Source organism: Alexandromys fortis, unplaced genomic scaffold, assembly GCF_014885135.2.
Source record: "Alexandromys fortis isolate MF-2015 unplaced genomic scaffold, M_Fortis_MF-2015_v1.1 scaffold_0, whole genome shotgun sequence".
NCBI classification, from domain to species: Eukaryota; Metazoa; Chordata; class Mammalia; order Rodentia; family Cricetidae; genus Alexandromys; species Alexandromys fortis.
This window is the reverse complement of record NW_026067949.1, coordinates 45,655,621-45,675,595: the sequence shown is the minus strand read 5'-3', so window position 1 is coordinate 45,675,595 and position 19,975 is coordinate 45,655,621. Positions and strand designations below refer to the sequence as shown.

Below are 19,975 nucleotides of genomic sequence, written 5' to 3'. Positions count from 1 at the left end.
GTGGTTCCAGTGCTGGAGCATGAAGACACGTGGGGCCCTGGAACTCAGTGGGCAGCCAGAGAGCTCCAAGGCTTAATGAAGGGATTGTGTTTCAAAAAGTAAAGGGGAGAATGACTAAGGAAGACACCTTTAATGGAGCTTCGGCCTACACAAGTGTACAAACACACACACGCAGATGAACTTGCACATATGGGGGTGGAAAAGAGAGTGCACTGAACTGCCTGTTGCCTAGTATTAAATGGGAGCACTGCTCCTCTAAGAAACTCAGGTACCCAGGAGAAAGGATGAAGACAACATGACATCATGGATGAATAAAGCAATTTCCCAAGTGTTTCCCCAGCTCCTGGGACTCACCACTGGTCTGGGTGAAACTGACCTGCTCTGTGGATCACAGCCACGAATAACTATTTTTAAGACCAATATGAAAAAGAGCCTTATGAAAAGCCATAAAACCAAGGTCCGACTTCCTTCTCACCCTTCCTCCAGTAGTCCCTGAACTCTTGGGGGGATAAAACTGCCTTAATTAGTAAATAGCTTGCCAAAGATGCCTGACTCAACCCCACCTGCTACGGGTCAGAATTACTAGATCAAACCCTGCCAAGCCTGTGAGCTGCTGTGAAGTACAGAAGACAGTTGAGTATTGGTACAGTTTTAGAACATTTGAAATAAAATGAACGGTTTCATGTTTTTATTTATTTGTGTGTGTGTGTGTGTGTGTGTGCATAGATGCACAAACCTGTATGTGTGTGTATAAGACTATGGCATGGAGGTCAGAGGGCAGCTTGTGGGAGTCAGTTCTCTCCGCCTAACGTGGTCCTGGAGACCAATCTCAGGCCATTAAGCCTCTGAGTACCTACATTCTCTGAGCATCCTGCTGGCCTCAGAGTATAACTCTTAGAGCACTAAAAGTGGCTAATGTATCCACAATGCTTGCCACCAGCAACCAGCCCTTTGTCCTGTCAGGGACTCAACTGATCTGTGATGAATTTAAATATCTTTAAAGAGGGGAGAGGTAGAGATTTGCAATTTTTAATCACGGTAGTTTCCTTCATTGCCTATGTATTTGGACCAATTCACCTTTCATGTGTAGTTCAATGGTTTAAGAATAATTTGGGCCCAACTGTACAAAGACCACCACTACCAAGAAGGGTACCTAATGAATATGTAAGAGCAGATGAATGCACTTCTGTCTTCCAAACCACTGTTGAATGATTCATCAGATGAAGCGGTGGGGGCAGGGGGCAGTGGGTGAGCACACATTTCACGGGCACTGGCCAAGGCAAATGGAAACCGACAGGACTTTCTGTACAGTGCAGTATCTGCTGTGGCGAACCAAGACGTGATATGTGCCGTTAGCTCTTGGCTGCGTCAAGCCCTCATCTGCTGTGGTGTGCCCAGCCAAGGTCAAGCTCTTGCCAAGAACGGCCCATGGGTGACAGGGGGAGGTAGGCTACCCAGCGTTCTCCTCGGCCTTTCTCTCTTCACTAGGCTGCAGGCTGTTGGGTGTTTCCCTCTGCCCAATCCTGCTTCTCCCCCTTACCTTTGAGTAGATGCTGATCTCTAAAGACAACCATGTTCCCTACACTTTATCTCAGTTCCTGCTTCTAGAGTATCCACCCTTCAGCATCTAATGCTGTGCTTTCTAAAGGTGTTGCTGTCACGGGAGCCTGGGAGCCCAGAACTAAGAACGGTCTCCAAGGGTGGGGAAGTAACTCCTATTTACCACGGAGGCGTTTTAAACTTAACAACACATCGGATCCTCCCCCATTTGACTGGTAGAAAGAGTTGTTTCTGCATCACAGACAGTTAAGAACACGGTGGCTGAGAGAGGTCAAACCACTTTTGTTCAGTGAAGGTAATGGCTCAGAACAGGCTTGGAATCTAAGTCAATTGCATCTGAGAGCCCTCCTTTGCCTGCTTACTTCAGTTGAGCCCCCCCCCCCCCCGTGTTTGGATGCTTTCAAATAAGGAAAATTTGATGTAGAGTTGAGGGTTAGAAACCACACGAAGTCTGTTCCTCCCCATGGAGTCCTGCCTCCAGCGCACAGGAGCAAGCTCACCCGAGAGTCCTCGCAGGTCACGGGCGGTGACTAGATTGGAGCAGACGTGCTGGTGTCTGTAGATGGACTCCGACAGCAGGAAGTGAAGGTTGTGCAGGGGCATGGTGGAGATGAGAGGCAACATCCCGTCCTGGTGGGGGATCTGCACGGAAATGTGGATTCTGGAAGGGAGAAGACAGACGTGTCCGGCCGCGGGTCGGAGCAGCCGGCTGGCCACACGACTTTGTCGTCACTGATTTGTCTTGGCCAGAGAATCTAGCAGTTTTCATCCCCTTGAAGTTTTCCACGTGGGATTTGTATCTGACCTCGAGCATGTGGGTGGGTGGTTCTGAACCCCCCCTAATGCTGCAACCCTTTAATACAGTTCCTCAGGCTGTGGTGACCCCCGACCCTGAAATTATTCCCATTGCCACTCATAACTGTCATTTCGCTTGGGTTACAAATTGTAATGCAAATATTGGTGTTTTCTGATGATCTTACGAGAGACCCAGGTGAAAGGGTCAGTTGAGCTCTGAAGGGGTTGTGACCCACAGCTTGAGAACCTCCGGGTCACATGCAGGGTCACTTTCACTCCCAAAGGATCTTCAAGACTCATGGCAGTCAGGAAGCATAGGGTTTATTTTTCTTTCTATACAGGATAACAATACACTCGCAAGTTACTCTGAAGCTTCCATTTTCGTCAAGGGGCATCCTTGTGTCTTTGGGAACTAAGGCTTTAGTAACTGATATAGCTGCTGTGCCTACTCTGTCTCCATGTTCACATGCTTCTTTGTATGTGTGTGTCATGTATGCTGTTGTGCGTGTGCATGTTTACATGTGTGTAGGTACACATGCACTATGTGTCTTCATGTGCTCTTTAGGAAGCTAGAAGCTGACATCAGACGTCCCCCTGGATCTCACTCCAGGTCAAGGCGGGGTCTCTTGCTGAGCCTGGAGCTCATTGGTCTAGCAGTCTTGGCTAGCCATGTTGCCCTGGTGAACCCGATTCTCTGTCTCCTGAGTGCTAGGATTACAAGTGGCTTCAACAACTGCTCAGTTGATTTCACATGGGTTCTAGAGATCTCAGCTCCATCCCCATACTGTGTGCCAGGTGCCTTTAGCCACTGAGCCATTTCCCCAGCCTGTGTTTAATGTTTTTAGGGATTTATTTTAATAGTAATAATGAATAATAAAATGGTAGAATTCTTAAAATTTAAGGTCAGTTTCTTCACCCAGCCACACCCTACTAACCACAGTGTCTTTGTCCTCTCTCTTTCAAGTCCCCCCCGCCCCCGAACCCCTTGCATTCCATTCTGACCATCCTCCCTGTGCAGCAACCTTTGGCTCAATCTCTACTCCTCAGCACTGGAAAGCCTTTGTCCCAGGCTGTGTGTAACTCATTTACACCGGCTGCTGTTTTCTTGTGTGTTTACAGACTGCTTATCTTGCCTCCCCACTCCGAGGACAAGGACCATTTCCTTCATTGCCTTTGTCTCTGCAGTGCATGTAGAATACAATTCAAAATAAAACATGAACTTAATAAATACCGGTTAAAGCCGGGGACGCAAGCAGAGCCGTACTTATGGGCCGCATTTGTTTTCATTGCACAAGTTTAAATTTTCACGAAGCTTATTGAGTGTGGGCTTTGACTTTCTAAAGCTTGTCTGCGAGCTCATTTTTTTTAGAGGAATTCAGACATGAGAGGTAAGGAGCGTGGCTCTTCACCTAGGAGAGGGCCGGTGCTGCCTGCATTCTTCTGTTACTGTTCCCTAGCAGAAATAAATCCTACTCTGTTTGAAAAGAAGGGGGATTTGCATACACTCGGCCCCACTCAGTTGTTCATAAAGGTAGATGCTTAAACTCCATGAAGTTTAATGAATATGTATGACATGGTGGACTTCTCCTGCTATGCAACAGATGAAAGTATCCGTCTCCCATTAAAATCGTGGGGGCAGAGGGAAAAAAAAAGTCTAGTGACTTGCAGTTTTGACCGGGTTATTGCTCATTAGTTCAGCAGATATTCAGCAAGTGTGTCTTGGGGACCAGCGGCATTGAACTAGATGGAAGAGATACAAAATAGATCATCGCGGTCCCTTCCCTTAAGGTTTCCACCATCTATCACACCGCATGGATGCCAAGAACGATGCTAACACACTGAACGCAGCATAGATGGGCATCCGAGGAGTGGAGGAAATGCTGAAAGTGTTCCAGAAGAGACGTCGGGTGTTCCACAGTATAGCACAAGAGGACTTAATTATGGCAAGTGGAGGGAGTGGAAGAACTGGGGTTGGGGCTCTAAAGCATGTAACGCCAAAGCCTTTGAAGCTCTTGGGAGGTAGCGTGATTCTCTGCAGGTGGCTGGCGGGGCAGGTGCAACGCACAAGGTGAGATGAATGAGGCTAGGAAGACAGGCAAGCGGCCAGACCTTGAGGGGCCTTTGAAGAAAGCCTTTCTTCTGGGGCTCTAATTACCACGAGATAAACTTGCAGAGATGTCTCGCACTGATCTTACTCATCTGAGATGGAAAACACACACGGATACTTGCAATCCATTCATGGGGGGCAGGGGTGTGGGACAAAGTGGGAGGGGGAAGATGTTGCCTGACCTGTTAGGATGCTCTTTGTGTTTGACGTCCAGGTATTTCAAGGTGGCAATGAAGGACTGTGCCTGGAAGCCTCGAGCTGTCCCAGCGACCACTGGGGTGTGGCAGATAGCACTGTCTGTTCCAATGGTAACAACATTGCTCCTCAAGGGGGTCCCTACATGGCCCACCTTGTCCACAGCCTTTGCCACACAACGCACATGGAACCTCCGGCTGAAGTAAATGCTGTCTAGAACCTATGGGACAAAGCACCACAGATATGAATATACTGCATAAGCACTGTGAATGATGGGTATGATACAGGAAACACTGTTACAGAGTTAGCTACAGAGGCCATCCATCCATCCGTCCATCCATCATTCGTCTATCCACCCATCCATTCATCCATCCATCATTCATCTATCCACCCATCCATTCATCTACCCATCCATTCATCCATCCATCCGTCCATGCATGTATGCATCAACCCACTGACACGTCCATCTGTCCATTTATTATGTAGTGCCAATGATATCCATCATGAACCAAGCACTAAGGTCAGAGAAGTAGATACTTGTAGTGTAAGAGGATGAGAAAGAAAATGAGCAAGTAAACATAAAACAAGCATCAAAAGACAGTCTACAGTAACTGTGTCTGTTGTTCTCCTTAGACCGGAAGTTCAGTATCAGGGCAACACAACTGCTTCTCACATTTTCCAGCAAGACTCGCTGGCCTACAGGCCACAGCTGCTGAGAATGTGCTGTAATGAGGCTAAGCCTGGACACATGGGACATATTTCTTTATCTTCCACGAAAAAGCCTCGCCTCAGAATCAGCCTTTCAAGAGTGAATGGAAGAGGCTAAGATATCTGGCCAATGACATCCCAAACTCAAAACCTTGGGCACAGAAGGCAGCTTGCTTCCCAAGGGAACGCGTGCTCCCCTCTTGTCGCCCCGACAGCAGCAGCCTTTCTCCTCCCCCATTTCTAGAAGTTCTCTGCTACTGGCTGATCAGGGAGGCCGACCGGAGGGGTTAGTTTCTGATCTCTGTCAGCCGGATACTTAATAAAGCTTCATCTATTTTGCAAAAATCTGATGTAGCATCCTGACTTCTGTGTGTCAGACAGTGAGTCCTTCCTGAGCAACAGAAGCAGAGACTTTCCCAACACTTCCCAAGACATTGCAGAGGTCATGGCATCGTAAAAGCTTGAAGCTAAGAACTTGGCCTCTGATGCCTCGTGGCCTTTGAAATGCTCTCCCTGGATTCCTTCCCATTTCTAGAAATGGAGAGGCATGAGGAGCAAGGGCAGTTGAGAGGCAACGTAGTAGGTCCCTGTTACCTGGACATGCTAGGTGATTGTGTGCACACACGGGAAGTACAAGTCAGGAAAGTTCTGTGTGCCTTAGACCTCCCACAAAGCAAGTACATAAATGTTAAATTCCTCCCGTGGAGACAATTTTCATTGAAGTCCATTAAAAATTAAAGAAAAATTTCCCATTAAACTTTTTTTAATTAGCTGCCATCTCTTCATTTATTTATACAGGGACTTAGTCTAGGAGGGATGCTAGGCATGGCACAAAAATGCATAAACACAATGGTATTAAATAAACAACTGAAGAAATGGGCATAAAGCAAAGGAAACTGGGTGAAGGGTATTAGTCACCAGTTCAATGCAGGAGAGAAGTTAGGGCCACGATGCTATAAACTTAGTACCTGGAAAAACATGTACTTTTGGCTCAAATACAAGGTTCTGGTTTGAAACAAAATTAGATACTTTTAATAAACTGTTAAGTCTTACTTTAAAGGGTTCTCTCTCTATTTCTCTCTCTCTCCCCCCCCCCTCTGTTGTTTGTCACTGTCCTGCACACTCCAGGCTAATAAGATTCCAGGGATATTCTTGTTCCCACCGCCCACTTCACCACAGGGTCACTGAAATGATGTGTTGGCCGCCATGCCCAGTTTTACATGGGTTCTGGAGATTCAAACTCAGGTTCTCGTGTGTGTATAGCAAGAGCTCTATCTCGGAAGCATTTCTTAAGCCCTTAAAATTTTAATAACGCAGAAGGTGATTTAAATTTGTGCTATTTTGCAAAAGAACAGATTTCCCAGTCTTTGTAAGTGGGGCCGATGACAGTGGCTGTGAGTGACCCTGTTCTTCAAGAAACACAGTCTGAAAATAATCTCAGAGGCCCAAAAGTAGTCAGCACAGACATTTTGCTATGTGTCAGTCAGCTAGAGTCTGCATTGAGACCGAGTCTTGACTGTCTTAAAAACAAACAAAAACCATATCCCTGGTGGATGAGGATATCTGCTGTGGGACACGTCTTCCCAAGTCTGGGCAAACAGAGCAGTGACTGCTCTCTGGTCTGCGGTGGGTGGGATGTAGGTGTGCTCCATCTAGGAGCCTCTTTTCCTGTCTCCCCACAGTGCTTTGTAAATGTGGGAGAAATCTGAATCCCCAAAAAGTTTATATCCAAATACTTATTGAATGATTAAAACAAACATAAAAAGGAATCACTTAATGGCACCCACCTGGAATCTTGGACAAGCTTGATCTTTTATAAGCCACACTGGTCAGTGATCTTGTCAAGTGGCCAAGAGGAGGAAATATTCTACAGATCAGGAGGCTAAGACAGGTCAAAGAATGACTTTATGTTAAGTGGCCAAAAGGTGGGCAGACTGGGATTTGTAAACAGGCCAGCAGATGACTGACTTAGCTCTCTTTCGATTGTACCTCTTTACTTTGTCTAGCATCTAAGCCTAGACCTGATTATTTGTTTCACTCCAAACGCCACGCACGGACTCATGGGATTTGACAAGAGCGACACCAACTCTTTTCTTCCTGATTTGGGTTCGGCCTGCCTTACCTTATGGTTGACGCTGGTGAACGGTGTGTTATCAGTGATGGTCTCAAAGGGAGACCGGGCCCCGTTGCCATCCGTGGGCGCTGCCACTTCCCAGCTGAACTGCACAGATGTTTGGTTGATGCCAGCCTCGCTGCAGCGGTCCTTCATGACGGCATACCTAGGGAAGTGGGGGTCACAGGGCGTGACACAGACCAGCGGGTAGCCAGGAGACGGGGCTTTCTTGACGCCTTCCTTTGAAACCTCTTCCACATGATCATAGTCAGCGAGGGTGACGACCTAGGAGAAAGCAGCAGAGCTTCAGGTTGGGTTGAGGAACGTGAAGATCAGGGAACTATGGCAGCCTTCAGAGACCACACAACCTCTTAACTCCTAGGAATTCCGTAAGCCACAACAGGAAACAGTAGTTCCTTGCCAGGCAAAGGTGAAGGCACTATATGTGGAGGAGACTCCCCCGCCCCCCCAGAAGCCTTCTTAACATATCAGCTGCATTCCGGAAACTGGAGTCTTATCTCTTATGAGAAAAAAAAAACTTTAATTCTTTTACGCATTGGATCGCAGATTCTGTTACAAATGGCAGCTGCTAATGGAGTTGATGGTGCAGAAGGGCATGCTTGTCCAAGACAGAAAAATAAAAATAATGAAGGTAGCGTATTTGTTTCATAGTCAGACAAGAGAAAAATTTTGAAATGCTCATCTCTTCTAATACGTAAGAGAGGAGTTAGGGGAATCTGGAAGAGTAGTTCTGATTACTTGACTCATAGATTGAGGGTCCACTGGGGACCCTTGGGCATTGTCTCCTTAGTGGCGCTCATTCTATTCTGCCCAAACTGAGAAACCTGGTAGTACATCTCCACGTGTACTTAATTCTGTGTGCTGAGTATGGAGGATGATCGATACGTACAGTAGTATTGCTTTCTTACTCTGCCCACGAGAGCCATGAGAAGATAACCGGATTGCACTGTCTATCTTTATCCAATCAATATGGCGATAGCTTGGGTCTTGCATCAGGAATGGGCTCCTCCACCCTCCACACTATTAGTATTTGCACCAAATAACTGCTTTTTTTTCTGTTGGGGGCCATGCTGTGCACTGAAGGGTTCTTTGTAGAATCTGTGGGTTCTACCCACTAGTTGGTCATAGGACCCTGAGTGAGAGATGTACCAAGCATAAAACGCCTCCAGACAAGGTCTGTCATTCTCTGTAGGGGGTCAGTGGGCAGAGAGATCCTCTTGGCACAGTGCCAAGAGCAAAGAAGCACACACTGTATCTATCTCCTCCCCAGTTCTCCACTACAGGCCACTGAGACACAAAACCAGCCCTCCTTTGGAGCAAGCAACTCACAATGGGTGGTGCCGGCAATATGAGACTTCCTGCGGCCTCTTGGTCTAGAATCGTCACAGTGGTAGTGGTCACGTCCCCAAGCACTGCTTCCACGGGATCATCTGGGCCAAGGACTAGAGAAAAGGATTCATGCCATTCTCGATCTTCGTTGGACAGGATCTCGACTTTGAAGAAGATATGATCCACACCTTCACCAAGGACAGAACAGAAGGAGCAAAGGTGAGGGCACGCACTCAAGAGAGCACAGGCTGGCATGGCTCAGACATCACATTAAAATATGCCCTGTCCTTTCAGGGGCCCCTCACAGATGCAATGTCTGCTAATCACGCAGACCCGTCTCAAGCGGAGGCTGTTTTATAGACCCAGTTCTACCTGTGGTAGAGACTCGGCTCCGCAGATTTACTATTCAACACCACATAAGGATTAATGGCCCCTGCCTGACACAGGCTGGCTGTAATAAAAATCCATGATCCAAAGTACACTTCATCCTGGTTACTCTTTTCTTTTTTTCTTTTTGCTTAATTTTTCTTTCCCTTTTACACTTACACATGAGCTCTCACGTGACTGTGAAAGCTTGCGCACAGAGGCCCTTCGAGGCAAAGGCCCACAGGCTGTCTACCGGGCCAGGCTTTGCAAAGGTAATAACAGAGAGGACCAGATGCCGGGAGGAGGCAGGCGATGGCTTTAGAAGTTCACGCCATCTCTTGTGAAGTGCAGGGCAATGAGGCCCTTTCTTCCCCTCCCTCTCGCATCTGGTCCATGCTGCTTCTGACCCGTTCTCCATTCAGGATCTTAGGCAGCAAAAAATAAAGAGTAAGGAACAGTAACGCAGATGTGGAAGGCTGGCTACGGTTCCAGCAAACACCAGCTGGACACACAAAAGATGGAAGCTGTGCTGCCTAGTTCTATGTCAACTGGACACAAGCTAAAATCACTGCAGAGGAGAAAGCCTCAGTTGAGAAGATTTCTCCATAAGATCCGGCTGCAGGCAAGCCTGTCGTGTATTTTCTTAGTTAGTGATTGATGTGGCAGGGCCATTGAATGTGGGTGGGGCCATTCTTAGGCTGGTGGTCCTGGGTTCTAGATGTAGGCAGAGCAAGCCACAGGGAGCAAGCCAGTAAGCAGCACCCCTCCATGGCTTCTGCATCAGCTCCTGCCTCTAGCTTCCTGCCCTGACTTCCTTCACTGATAGACTATGATGTGGGATTGAAAACCAAGTAAACCCTCCCCTCCTCAGCTTGCTTTAGGTTGTGGAGTTTCATCATAGCGATAGTAGCCCCGAGTAAGACAGCAGAAAGCCCCATAAAGCTCCAGAGAGGTCTCTGAGCTGCAGGAATCACTATCCATTTCCTCTACCAAATCAATGCATCAGAGGGTCAAATGGTCACGACTGGATTCTTGTGGTTCTCCCTTCCCAGACCTACCACCATTTTTGTCTCCAGGATAAAGTATTTTTGGAAACTTGTGACAGGCTATCCTATTTCCCAGTAGATTTAAAACCATTTGCACATTGTTATTACATCTTTTAGACTTTGGTAAGCCTTAAAGGGATCAGAACAGCATTTTCACCATATATCAGATGATACATGTGCATATATCTGTATTTAAAACTGAGTGTTGCTTCACCCAACTAAACAAAAAGCTAACAAAAATCCTTCAAATAAACCCAAATGCCCAGGGTGTTTTATGAATGGGTACTTTTTTTTTTTTTTAAAGAACTAGCTACTTGTTTTACCTGCAATCTCAAATATATATTTAGTAAATGTTTTATTCTATTGACGCTAGTACAATCTAATTCAATATCTTATCCTAATCCTGTATTCAAATATAACATGTTTTCCTCTCCACTAAGAAAACCCCAGCTGGTAGTAGTGGCGCATGCCTTTAATGCCAGCACTTGGAAGGCAGAGACAGGTGGAAGTCTGTAAGTTTGAGGTTAATGTGGTCTACAGAGCAGGTTCCAGGACAGCCAGGGTTACACAGAGAAATCCTGTCTCTCAAAAAAACAAAACAAAAAGTAAGCAAGCAAAAAATAACAAAAACAAAAAGATCCCTATAAACTGGACTGGTGGGAATGGGAGGGACAAGGAAAGACAATGTGGGGAGGGGTGGATATGATCAAAATGCATTATATACAGGTATAAAAATAGCATAATGAAATCTATTATTATATATAACCAGTAAATGCTAGCCTAAAAACAAGAAAAAAGAAAACCCAAAGACTGACATTGGCCCTCACTTACCAGGACTGAATTTCAAGACTCGGCTCTTGGGGTGGTAATCCACACCAGACTGGGCAGAGCCATCGCGCGTGCTACAGCGGATCTTTGAAGTCCTGTTCTGATCACCTCTGCGGATGACCTTGATGCTCAGAACTGCAATGGCATCTGGCCCCGCAGGTTCCCGGACTTGGTAAGCAGCCTCTTCAAATTCAATGGTAGGGGCTAAGGAGAATAAGAGCAAGTTAGAATAGCTCAAAGGATCAGACTCCGAAGGAACCAGCTTCTAGGGACCTGAGAGAGCGTTCACAGTACCACGGCCAAGTGGCTAGCAGTCATAAAAATCACCAGCATTTACCCCTCAGTAACGTTTTAGACAAAGGAACTCATCTGGGCTCCTGTAGGAATTATTTATCACATGATTCTTATTAAAACCAAAAAAGAAGACTTTAAAATGTTTGATAGCCAAGCTTCCACTATGACATCATAGTTCAAAGAATGTTTTTAAACTAAAGCTTTTAAAATTAAAATTTGCATAATTTATCAAGTGACTGGGACATAGGTACTCAAAAAATATCTATTGATTGATTGCATAAATAAACTTTTTAGTTATAAGCTGCAAGTTTTTATGGTTTATAAGGTATCTCATTTACAGATTCCTTAAGTAAACTAACTCCATGTTTTACACCTGGGCCTTCAGACTGCTGTCTGTGTTTTGATCTTCCCTATGCTAGTCTTTCCAAAGATCTCCATATTTATTTCAGTCAGTATAGTTAGCTTGGGAGCACAAGCTTTCTTGACACAATGTCTGAGGCACTATTGTTGCTGGAAAATGATTAATAATAATACTCATTTTTATCCCATGAATTCAAATTTCATGACGAAAGGAAGGCTAAAATGATGCCAGAAAAGAAGATAAGATGATGGGGAAATTGAGAGCAGTTTTTAATTTTATAATCATCTTAGCACATTACAGAATATTTTAGAAGTTTCTCATCTCTGTTTTTTCTGTTTTCCAGAAAGTTTCATGGTGACTTACTTTATAGTTTCAGGTGAGAAGGTCTTTGAAACATTGGAACACTGCTGAATGGGCTGAATTTATTACCTTTTGTTTGAATCCTTTTCTTTTATCTGTATTCATGTATATGTATACACTGTGTAGGTGCCCAGGGGGTCAGAAACAAGCATTGGGTCCCTTGTGGCTGGATTACAGGCAGCTGTGAGCTGCTTCAAGTGGCTGCTGGCAACTGAACTCCAGCTGTCTGCAAGAGCAGCCATTGCTCTTACCCGCTGAGGACCTTCCAGTCTCAGTCTTGCTGAGTCTTGATCATTGTGTTTTCTTTGAGTCTGAGAAAGGTTCACCTTGGGGGTTGAACCTAGGTTTGTATACAGGACTAATTCAACTACAAGGCAGTGTGTGTGTGTGTGTGTGTGTGTGTGTGTATGTGTGTGGTTGTGTGCATGTAGAGGCAAGATGTCAACTCAGGTGACATCAATAGCCATCTACTTTTTTTCTAAGGCAGGATCTCTCATTGGAACCTGGGGCTTACCAACTAGGCAAGGAATGCTGAAAACCCCAGGGTTTATCCTGCTTTCACTTCCACAGGTCTGGCTTTTTATGTGGATGTTGGGTATTGAACTCATGTTTTGACCCTTATGCTTGAGGGTCAAACACTTTACCACCTGAACTATCTTCCCAGCCTCGAGGCCAGCTTTCCTTATTGATGTCCCAGATGGCTCCTGAGTTTTCATTAGGATCCTAGGAGGTTTACCACACTCTCAGAGTAGTTAAGAATGCAGACTTTAGAATCCTGAAGAAATCAAGGTTCTCACCCAGTGTTGCTGCTTAGAGCTGTGTAGCTAAGATGCAAATTAAGTGCTTTGTGTAGACTCTGCTTTTTCACATCTGTTTTCATAAAAGTAATGATGTTTTCATCAAAAAACAGGTGCTGTATTCCTTGGGTGTCTGGTCACTCTGCTGGTCACGTGATGTTAGAATTTAAGGTTGTTTCTGTCAGTGGGAGGAGTCAATCGGAAATCGGACTTTGCCAGGAAGACAGCACTGTTTTGGATCAGTTCTCAACGATGTCTGCTTGTATTTCCAGCCCCCTTCCAGACCTGGAGCAACTTATATGGTTTTTATTTTCCGCTCTAAGATCCTGGTTCTAGCTTTGAACCATATCTGTTCTCTATCTGTGACAATGTAGGGAATGATGAGATGAAGGGTTCCTGTGAACTTCCAGGGCCCCACTGAATATTCTATAAAAATATTCAGAGGTTGCCATCCATAGGCACTTTTCTAGCTCTTTCCCTTTCAAAACACTAATATCATTCGTAAGCTTTCTGTTCATGTCCTAGCAACCTCCGAGGGCTAAAAAGGCATTCTCTGCTCTTACCATCTTCGTCATTGGATATGGTGACAGTGGCCACGCTGATCTTCCCGACTCTGGCTCCACTCCAGTGGTTCCCGAGAGGATGGCCAAGATGGACCCTGAACTGCTCCTCAGGCTCAAACATGGAGTCATCATGGATGTAGACAGTGCAGTTCTTCACCTACGACCAACACACAAGACATACTCAACCTTGAAGGAGGAGACCCGTGATAGGCGGTTTTCTTAGATGATAATTTTCTCTCTTTGTAGAGAGAATTTGCAGACTCAAAAGCATCTCAACGGTTTCATGTATAAAATAAATTTGTAATTCTAGCGGTTTATAGCTGAGTAGGATGTACCTATACGGCAATTCTTGCATTATAAAGACATTCCAAATCACTTGAAATCTTGGCGATTAATTTATGAAAACCAAGCCAATACAAGCAACAGCCCACCAAAACACACATGCAAATACTGGTGTGCTTTCCCACATGGTGTCTGGACAAATGAAGATATTTGAACACGTTATAAAGAGCGGAAGTCTAATGATGGGAGTTGGCATAAGGCTCTTCATCCTGGAGGTTGGATAAACTCCCTTTCCTTTGTGAAAATGAAATAACTTCTTAAGGAATTCAGAAAGACACCATCTTAAGCTAAACATAACTTGAAACGCTGAAGATTTTACATTTTCTACCACATAGCATTTTGTCTGAACACTAGAGGATGGAAAACTGGGGCCAGAACCCAAGTTCTTGGTAGAAGTAGGAAACCTAGCATTTCTCAAACTGAATATTCTCCACTGAGGACCATGTTTCTGAGAAAAAAATCATATTTTTTTTTTACATACAGAAACCTCAGCAATAGATTCATGTGATGGGACGTGGGATACCATTGCCTGACCATTTTAAATTTACTACCCAACTGTCTTTCACAGACTGTGTGTGGGCAGGAAGGAGTTCTAAACCATGCTTCTCAAATCACGCTAAATGTAAGTCTTCCCTGCGAACATCGTTTCACGTTTCTCAAGAAAGACTCTTCCCTACAACATCTTCCCTACGGTAAGAATTCATCATAGAATATATGAATTCAGTAGTGACTTTTCAATCTGAGTGTGCCGAGGAATTATCACGGATTGTAGAGTGGGTAGCGAGCGGTCTATTCAATCTCTTCTATTAAATGAAAAGCTATTTCAAAGCTATTTCTTGGCGTAGGCAGTGGTTTTTGTTTGTTTGTTTGTTTTTGAGCTGAAAACAAATGCAGAAGCGCAGACTCAGAGCTCAGGAACGCATCAGCAGTGTTTGTCCACGCCTCTACACTCAGGTTGCCACTAACAAAATTCCCAAACCCGGCACCAGCCTCTGAGTCATGACTCTTTGCGGCTTTGGATTTCCTTTTTGTAGTGAAGATGAGAAGAGTAGGAAGAACTCTGTAGCAGGTCACGTCTTCTCAGGCTAAGGGTCAAAGGATTAACAAGACCTTGGTATATTTGGTTACATCAAAGTGGGACACTTCTGTCAGCTAGGAACATTATGGCTAATTTTAAAAACATTTTAAAAAAAGGGAGTATATAATCATAAAAAAATTAAAATTGAAGTTATAGATAAAAAACAGCCTAAACCACTTGTGAGTCTCATTTAAATTATTATTTCTTGAATTTAGGAGTTAAAGAAAACAGCAGGAGAAGGGACAAGAAATGTTCTTTATTTTCTTTTGTACACTCATATAAATGCAAAAGTAGATGAGAAAGAAATGTTCCTATATGTAGTTTAAAATTTGGACTTAGCAAATATCCCTATGTCCTTATAGCCACTAAGCTACAGCACTAACATAAATTATATTAGAACACATCCTTGCTTCTAATTTTATATTATCATAGTAATTTCCTTTTTAAGTAGTTTGTTTTATTTTTAAATATCTATGTGCATTAGTGTTTGGCCTGCATGTATGTCTGGTAAGAGAGCTGGATCCATTGGAACTTGAGTTACAGACAGTTGTGAGCTGCCGTGTGGGTACTGAGACTTGAACCTGGGTCCTCTGAGAGAGCAGCCAATGCTCTTAACTGCTGAGCCGTCTCTCCAGCCCCTATCATAGTGATTTCTAAATTGATAAAATTCAAGTATGTTATGGCAATTTAATGTTTATTACAACACAAATAAAAATTTGGGGTAAGTAAAAAAAAAATGGTTGAAGTTGATTTGGGTCATGGTGTTGTAGCACATCAATAGAAAACCCTAATGAAGAAGCTGGAACCAGAAGGGGGGTATTGATGTGACAGACCTGACCATGAGTTTCGGGAGAATTGTGGAAAGACTTTGGAACCTTGGGCTAGAAAAGCCATTGAGTGCTCAGAGCTGAGAACACAGAAGGCAATGCTGAGAGCAGGGCAGATGATGGAGGCCTTGCTTGTTAAGGACATTTATGTGATATTTTGAATTCAGCACCACTAAAATAAAACCTTGGCTTTGCTGGGACAGCTGATACTGGCCATCTAGGGCTGAAGAATCAGCTGTGACTGAGAAGAGACCAGCATCACTGAGGTGAGATCTTTGGAAGTATTTCCTCAGGGTCAGCACACGAAGCTGTGGTCCAGAGAAACCAAGGCTGGCCTTTGTGCTGGTGACTGAACATGGAAGACACGAGAGACTCCCAGGCAGTGCTGGTTTTGGAGGCAAGAAAAGGTCATGATGGAGGTGGGTCATTTGTCTATCTGTTGCTTTCTTTGGTTAATTAATAAAGAAAACTGCTTGGCCTTTGATAGGACAGAAAATTAGGTAGGTGGAGAAAACAGAACAGAATGCTGGTAGAAAGAAGCCGAGTCAGGCAGTCGCCATGATTCTCCCACTCCAGACAGACGCAGGTTAAGTTCTTTCCTGGTAAGCCAGCTCGTGGTGCTACACAGAATATTAAAAATGGGTTAGATCAATATGTAAGAGCTAGCCAATAAGAGGTTAAAACTAATGGGCCAAGCAGTGTTTAAAAGAATACAGTTTCTATGTAATTTTTTCGGGTAAAACTAGCCGGGTGGCAGGAAGCAGCCCATTGCTCCCTTTTACAACAGGGTCATGTACAGCATCTGAGGCTTGACACCGTGAGAGGCCAGGAGAAACCACTGGTGAAGACGCAAGCAACCTCAACCGCAGTACAAGTATTGAAGGGGTCATGGAAAGAAGTTGAAGCTTGGTGCTATGTGGCAGGGTTAGAGTCCAGGAGGGAGACCAGACAAGACATCTGGGGAAGGTGCAGCCCAGTCACAGTGGTGACACCAACATTTTAGAGATGCCAGTGTCATGGGGTGACTGCCAAGGAAAGCATGAGCTTGGGAATGGAGCTGTCCTGAGCCGAGAAGACAAGCTGTGTGTGCCGTGGACGGGAGAGAAGCGCCGCTCTCAAGGCCCTCGGGCTCAGAGAACTGTGAGCGTGTCTCAGAAGTCAAGCACTGAACTTTCCACACTGTGGAATTGGGGTCTTGCTTTGTTCTGACTGTAGCTGTGTCCTGTTCTTCCCCTTTTGGAGTAAGAAAAGTATTTGACCTACCTTTTATTTTGACACTCGATACTGAAATTATCGAGAAACTTTGCATCTCTTGCAGAAACTGAACTTTGAAAGAGACCTTGGATGTTTTAAAGGGATTGAACTTTTAAAGTGTTTCAATTCTTAAGAAAGTGGGACTTTTAAAAGAATATTTTATATTTTTATATCAATATTAATATTAGTATTGCCATCTTGTCAACAAAGGAAAGATTCTAGTTGAATAATGATGTGTTTGTGTGTTGAGTTGATGGGATCAATTTTACCAGCCAGGTTTTTTTTTTTTTTTTTTTGTCAACTTGATACAAGTTAAAGTAATTTGGAAAGAGGGTCTCTCAGTTGAGAAAATACCTCCATAGACTGGCCAATAGGCAAGCCTGTGAAGTATCGTCTTCACTGAGGGTGGTGTCAACTCTGGGCAGGTGGTCCTGGCTGGTATGAGCAAGTCATGAAAAGCAAGCCAGTAATCATTATTCCTCCACAGCCTTTGCATCAGTTCCTGCCTTGACTTCCCTGGACAATGGACTGTAAGCTGTAAGATGAAGTAAACCCTTTCCTCTCAAAGTTGCTGTGGGTATAGAAAGGCTAACCACGAAATCCACTAAGCGGTCACGCAAAACAGTAGCAGAGAAACACAAAGCAGAATGACATCTGCTTTATTTTTTATCATTCTACAAAAACAGAAAGGACAAGCAATGCTATTGCAGGAGGGGATACAGACTGATCACAGTCTTCATACACTTCCAGGGATGTTCTGGAAACGTCTCCAGCATTCCTTATCTAATGTAGTGTATGCACATCCTAGCAGTGTGTCCCTGAAGATAAATCTCTAAAGAAATTCTCACTCAGGTCTTGGAAGTGCACACCTGTAAGGACGGACACTGCAACATGACTTGTGGTGACATAGCTACGAAGCTATCTGGTGTGACCACTGAGGCTCCTTACTGTTCCCGAGCATCATGAGTGATATAGAGCAGGCACATGACATGAAGCATTATACAAGACAAGCGCCAGATTAGATATGGATCTAAAAGACACAGGCAGAACGTGAGACAAAATGCTGCAAAAACAGCAGGAGACTAAATAGAGAATAACGTTTTATAAATAACAGATCATGTAGGAAAAACAAAGAATGCTTAAAAAGATTTCTTGAAATTATATTTATGTGCGTGCGCGTGTGTGTGTGAATCCGTGGAGGCTAGAAGAGGGAGTTGGATCCCTCGAGGGTGGAGTGAAGGTCAGCTGTGACTTCCTGACATGGGTGTGAGGAAGTATATTCAGGTCTCCGGGAAGAGTAGCAAGTACTCCTAATAACTGACCCCTAACAGAACAAAACGAAAACACTTCGAGAGAAAAGAAATCAGATAGGAGATACGGATCAAACACAATAGATGAGGAAGAAAATAAGAAACTCAGAAAAACCATGGGAGGAGCATTGCATAGAATGAGGATTATGTGCCTTGAATAAAGAGTGCACACACCTGACTCTGCCATGGGAACTGAGACTTGAAAATGGTTAGTGCAGTTCTTTCGGTCACACCTCTAAGATTGCAATGAGATTCAGAGGCGGTTATATATGAGAGACAATGAGTTTCTCTCTTGAGAGTTACTTTAAGTTAACTGAAAAGGATGAGCAGTTACTATGTCCACTGTCAAGACAACACTTGAGGCTGTGTAGCGCAGGCCTCTTGGCTCCTGTGTTGGGATCTATTTGCCCTGGGACAAAGACCTTGACAACAGAGAACTTCCTTTCGCTGCTGGAACATTGGGTGAGGTATCTCTGTTACAGTTTCATACTAAGAGGTCTATATTTGATTCTACTGGGTTCCATCTAAGCTTCCCATCTGTATGTAACCAATGATGTATGTGTTTGGCTGTAACCAAAGACAAAGAAGACAGCCAAGTGGAATAGGTGGCATTATTAGTAATTTTGTTGATTTGTAAAGAACTATAAGAGCTAGGTCATATCTCATTTACCTCATGGACAGATCAGGGCTAAAGGAGAGAACGTCACTGCTAGCCACCATGCGCTCACTTACCTTCTCCCCTTTCAGGAATGTAATCCTGGAAGAGTCTGCATCCCTTCTCTCCTCAAAGTCCTCCATGACCTGAGCAGAGTGGCTCTGAGTGTAGCACCTCACGGATGACTCATAGCTCAGGTCCCCACTCCGGACGACAGGAACGTGCAGGACACCCTCCTTCTCCTTCACCAGAAGCAAATCCTTGGCAAACTGCATGCTGGGAACTGGACAAGGGATGGGGAGATGGGGGTCTCATCAGTGGGAGACAGAAGACACAGCAACCACAGTGGCGCTCCACAGACAGCCAACTCAGGATGGCAGAGCTAAGGGGACCTCAAGCATGGCTGTGGTTCTCACTCCAATACAAACAGGTGACACACACAAAAACAATACAACAATGATTTGAATATGCCACTTTGCCCACTTTCCTCCTATGGATACAAGAAAAACAAAGTTGGTGACAATTTAGGCCCCTCATACAGGTCCCGGGGTCAGGGAGACACTAGGGAAGAGGGGAAATGCTAATAATGAAAAATAAAACAGAACAAATAACCAAACAGGCTCGATCCATTTAAGGGGCTTTGAGTTTTCTTTGTTTTGTTGTTGTTGCCAGATGTTACTTAAAAGTTAAGTCAGCGATCTAGATTTTTCTCCAAAGTTAGCAACAACAGTAAATAAATACTACAAAGAAATTCCATATGGGTCCAACTTATTTGGACCAAACTATATATATATATGTGTGTGTGTGTATATAAATATGTACATATATGTGTGTGTTGTGTGTATATGTATTTGCATGCATGTATGCATGTGTGCGTATGTATGTACATGCATGTGTTTGTGTGTTGAATTTCACAGGTTGTAATTGAGTTGTGACTAGATATATGGAGTTAGTTGCTCTCTGAAACCTGATAATCTTACTATATATATATATATATGTGTGTGTGTGTGTGTGTATGTACATGCATGTGTGTGTATATGTGATGTGTGTGCATATATATGCATTT

General features: G+C 44.3%; 1 protein-coding gene across 1 annotated transcript in view; it reads right to left on the bottom strand.

Annotated features, from left to right (window-relative positions):
• Fras1 (Fraser extracellular matrix complex subunit 1) overlaps positions 1 to 19,975 on the bottom strand; it is a 398,956-nt gene that overhangs the window by 18,880 nt on the left and 360,101 nt on the right. The window contains exons 59-65 of the mRNA XM_050150115.1: positions 18,987 to 19,192; positions 13,444 to 13,600; positions 11,072 to 11,272; positions 8,829 to 9,016; positions 7,488 to 7,763; positions 4,645 to 4,877; positions 2,061 to 2,221 (exon numbers count right to left, since the gene is read on the bottom strand). Of these exons, the coding sequence (XP_050006072.1) occupies positions 2,061 to 2,221; positions 4,645 to 4,877; positions 7,488 to 7,763; positions 8,829 to 9,016; positions 11,072 to 11,272; positions 13,444 to 13,600; positions 18,987 to 19,192 (1,422 nt within the window). The remainder of the gene's footprint in view (positions 1 to 2,060; positions 2,222 to 4,644; positions 4,878 to 7,487; positions 7,764 to 8,828; positions 9,017 to 11,071; positions 11,273 to 13,443; positions 13,601 to 18,986; positions 19,193 to 19,975) is intronic.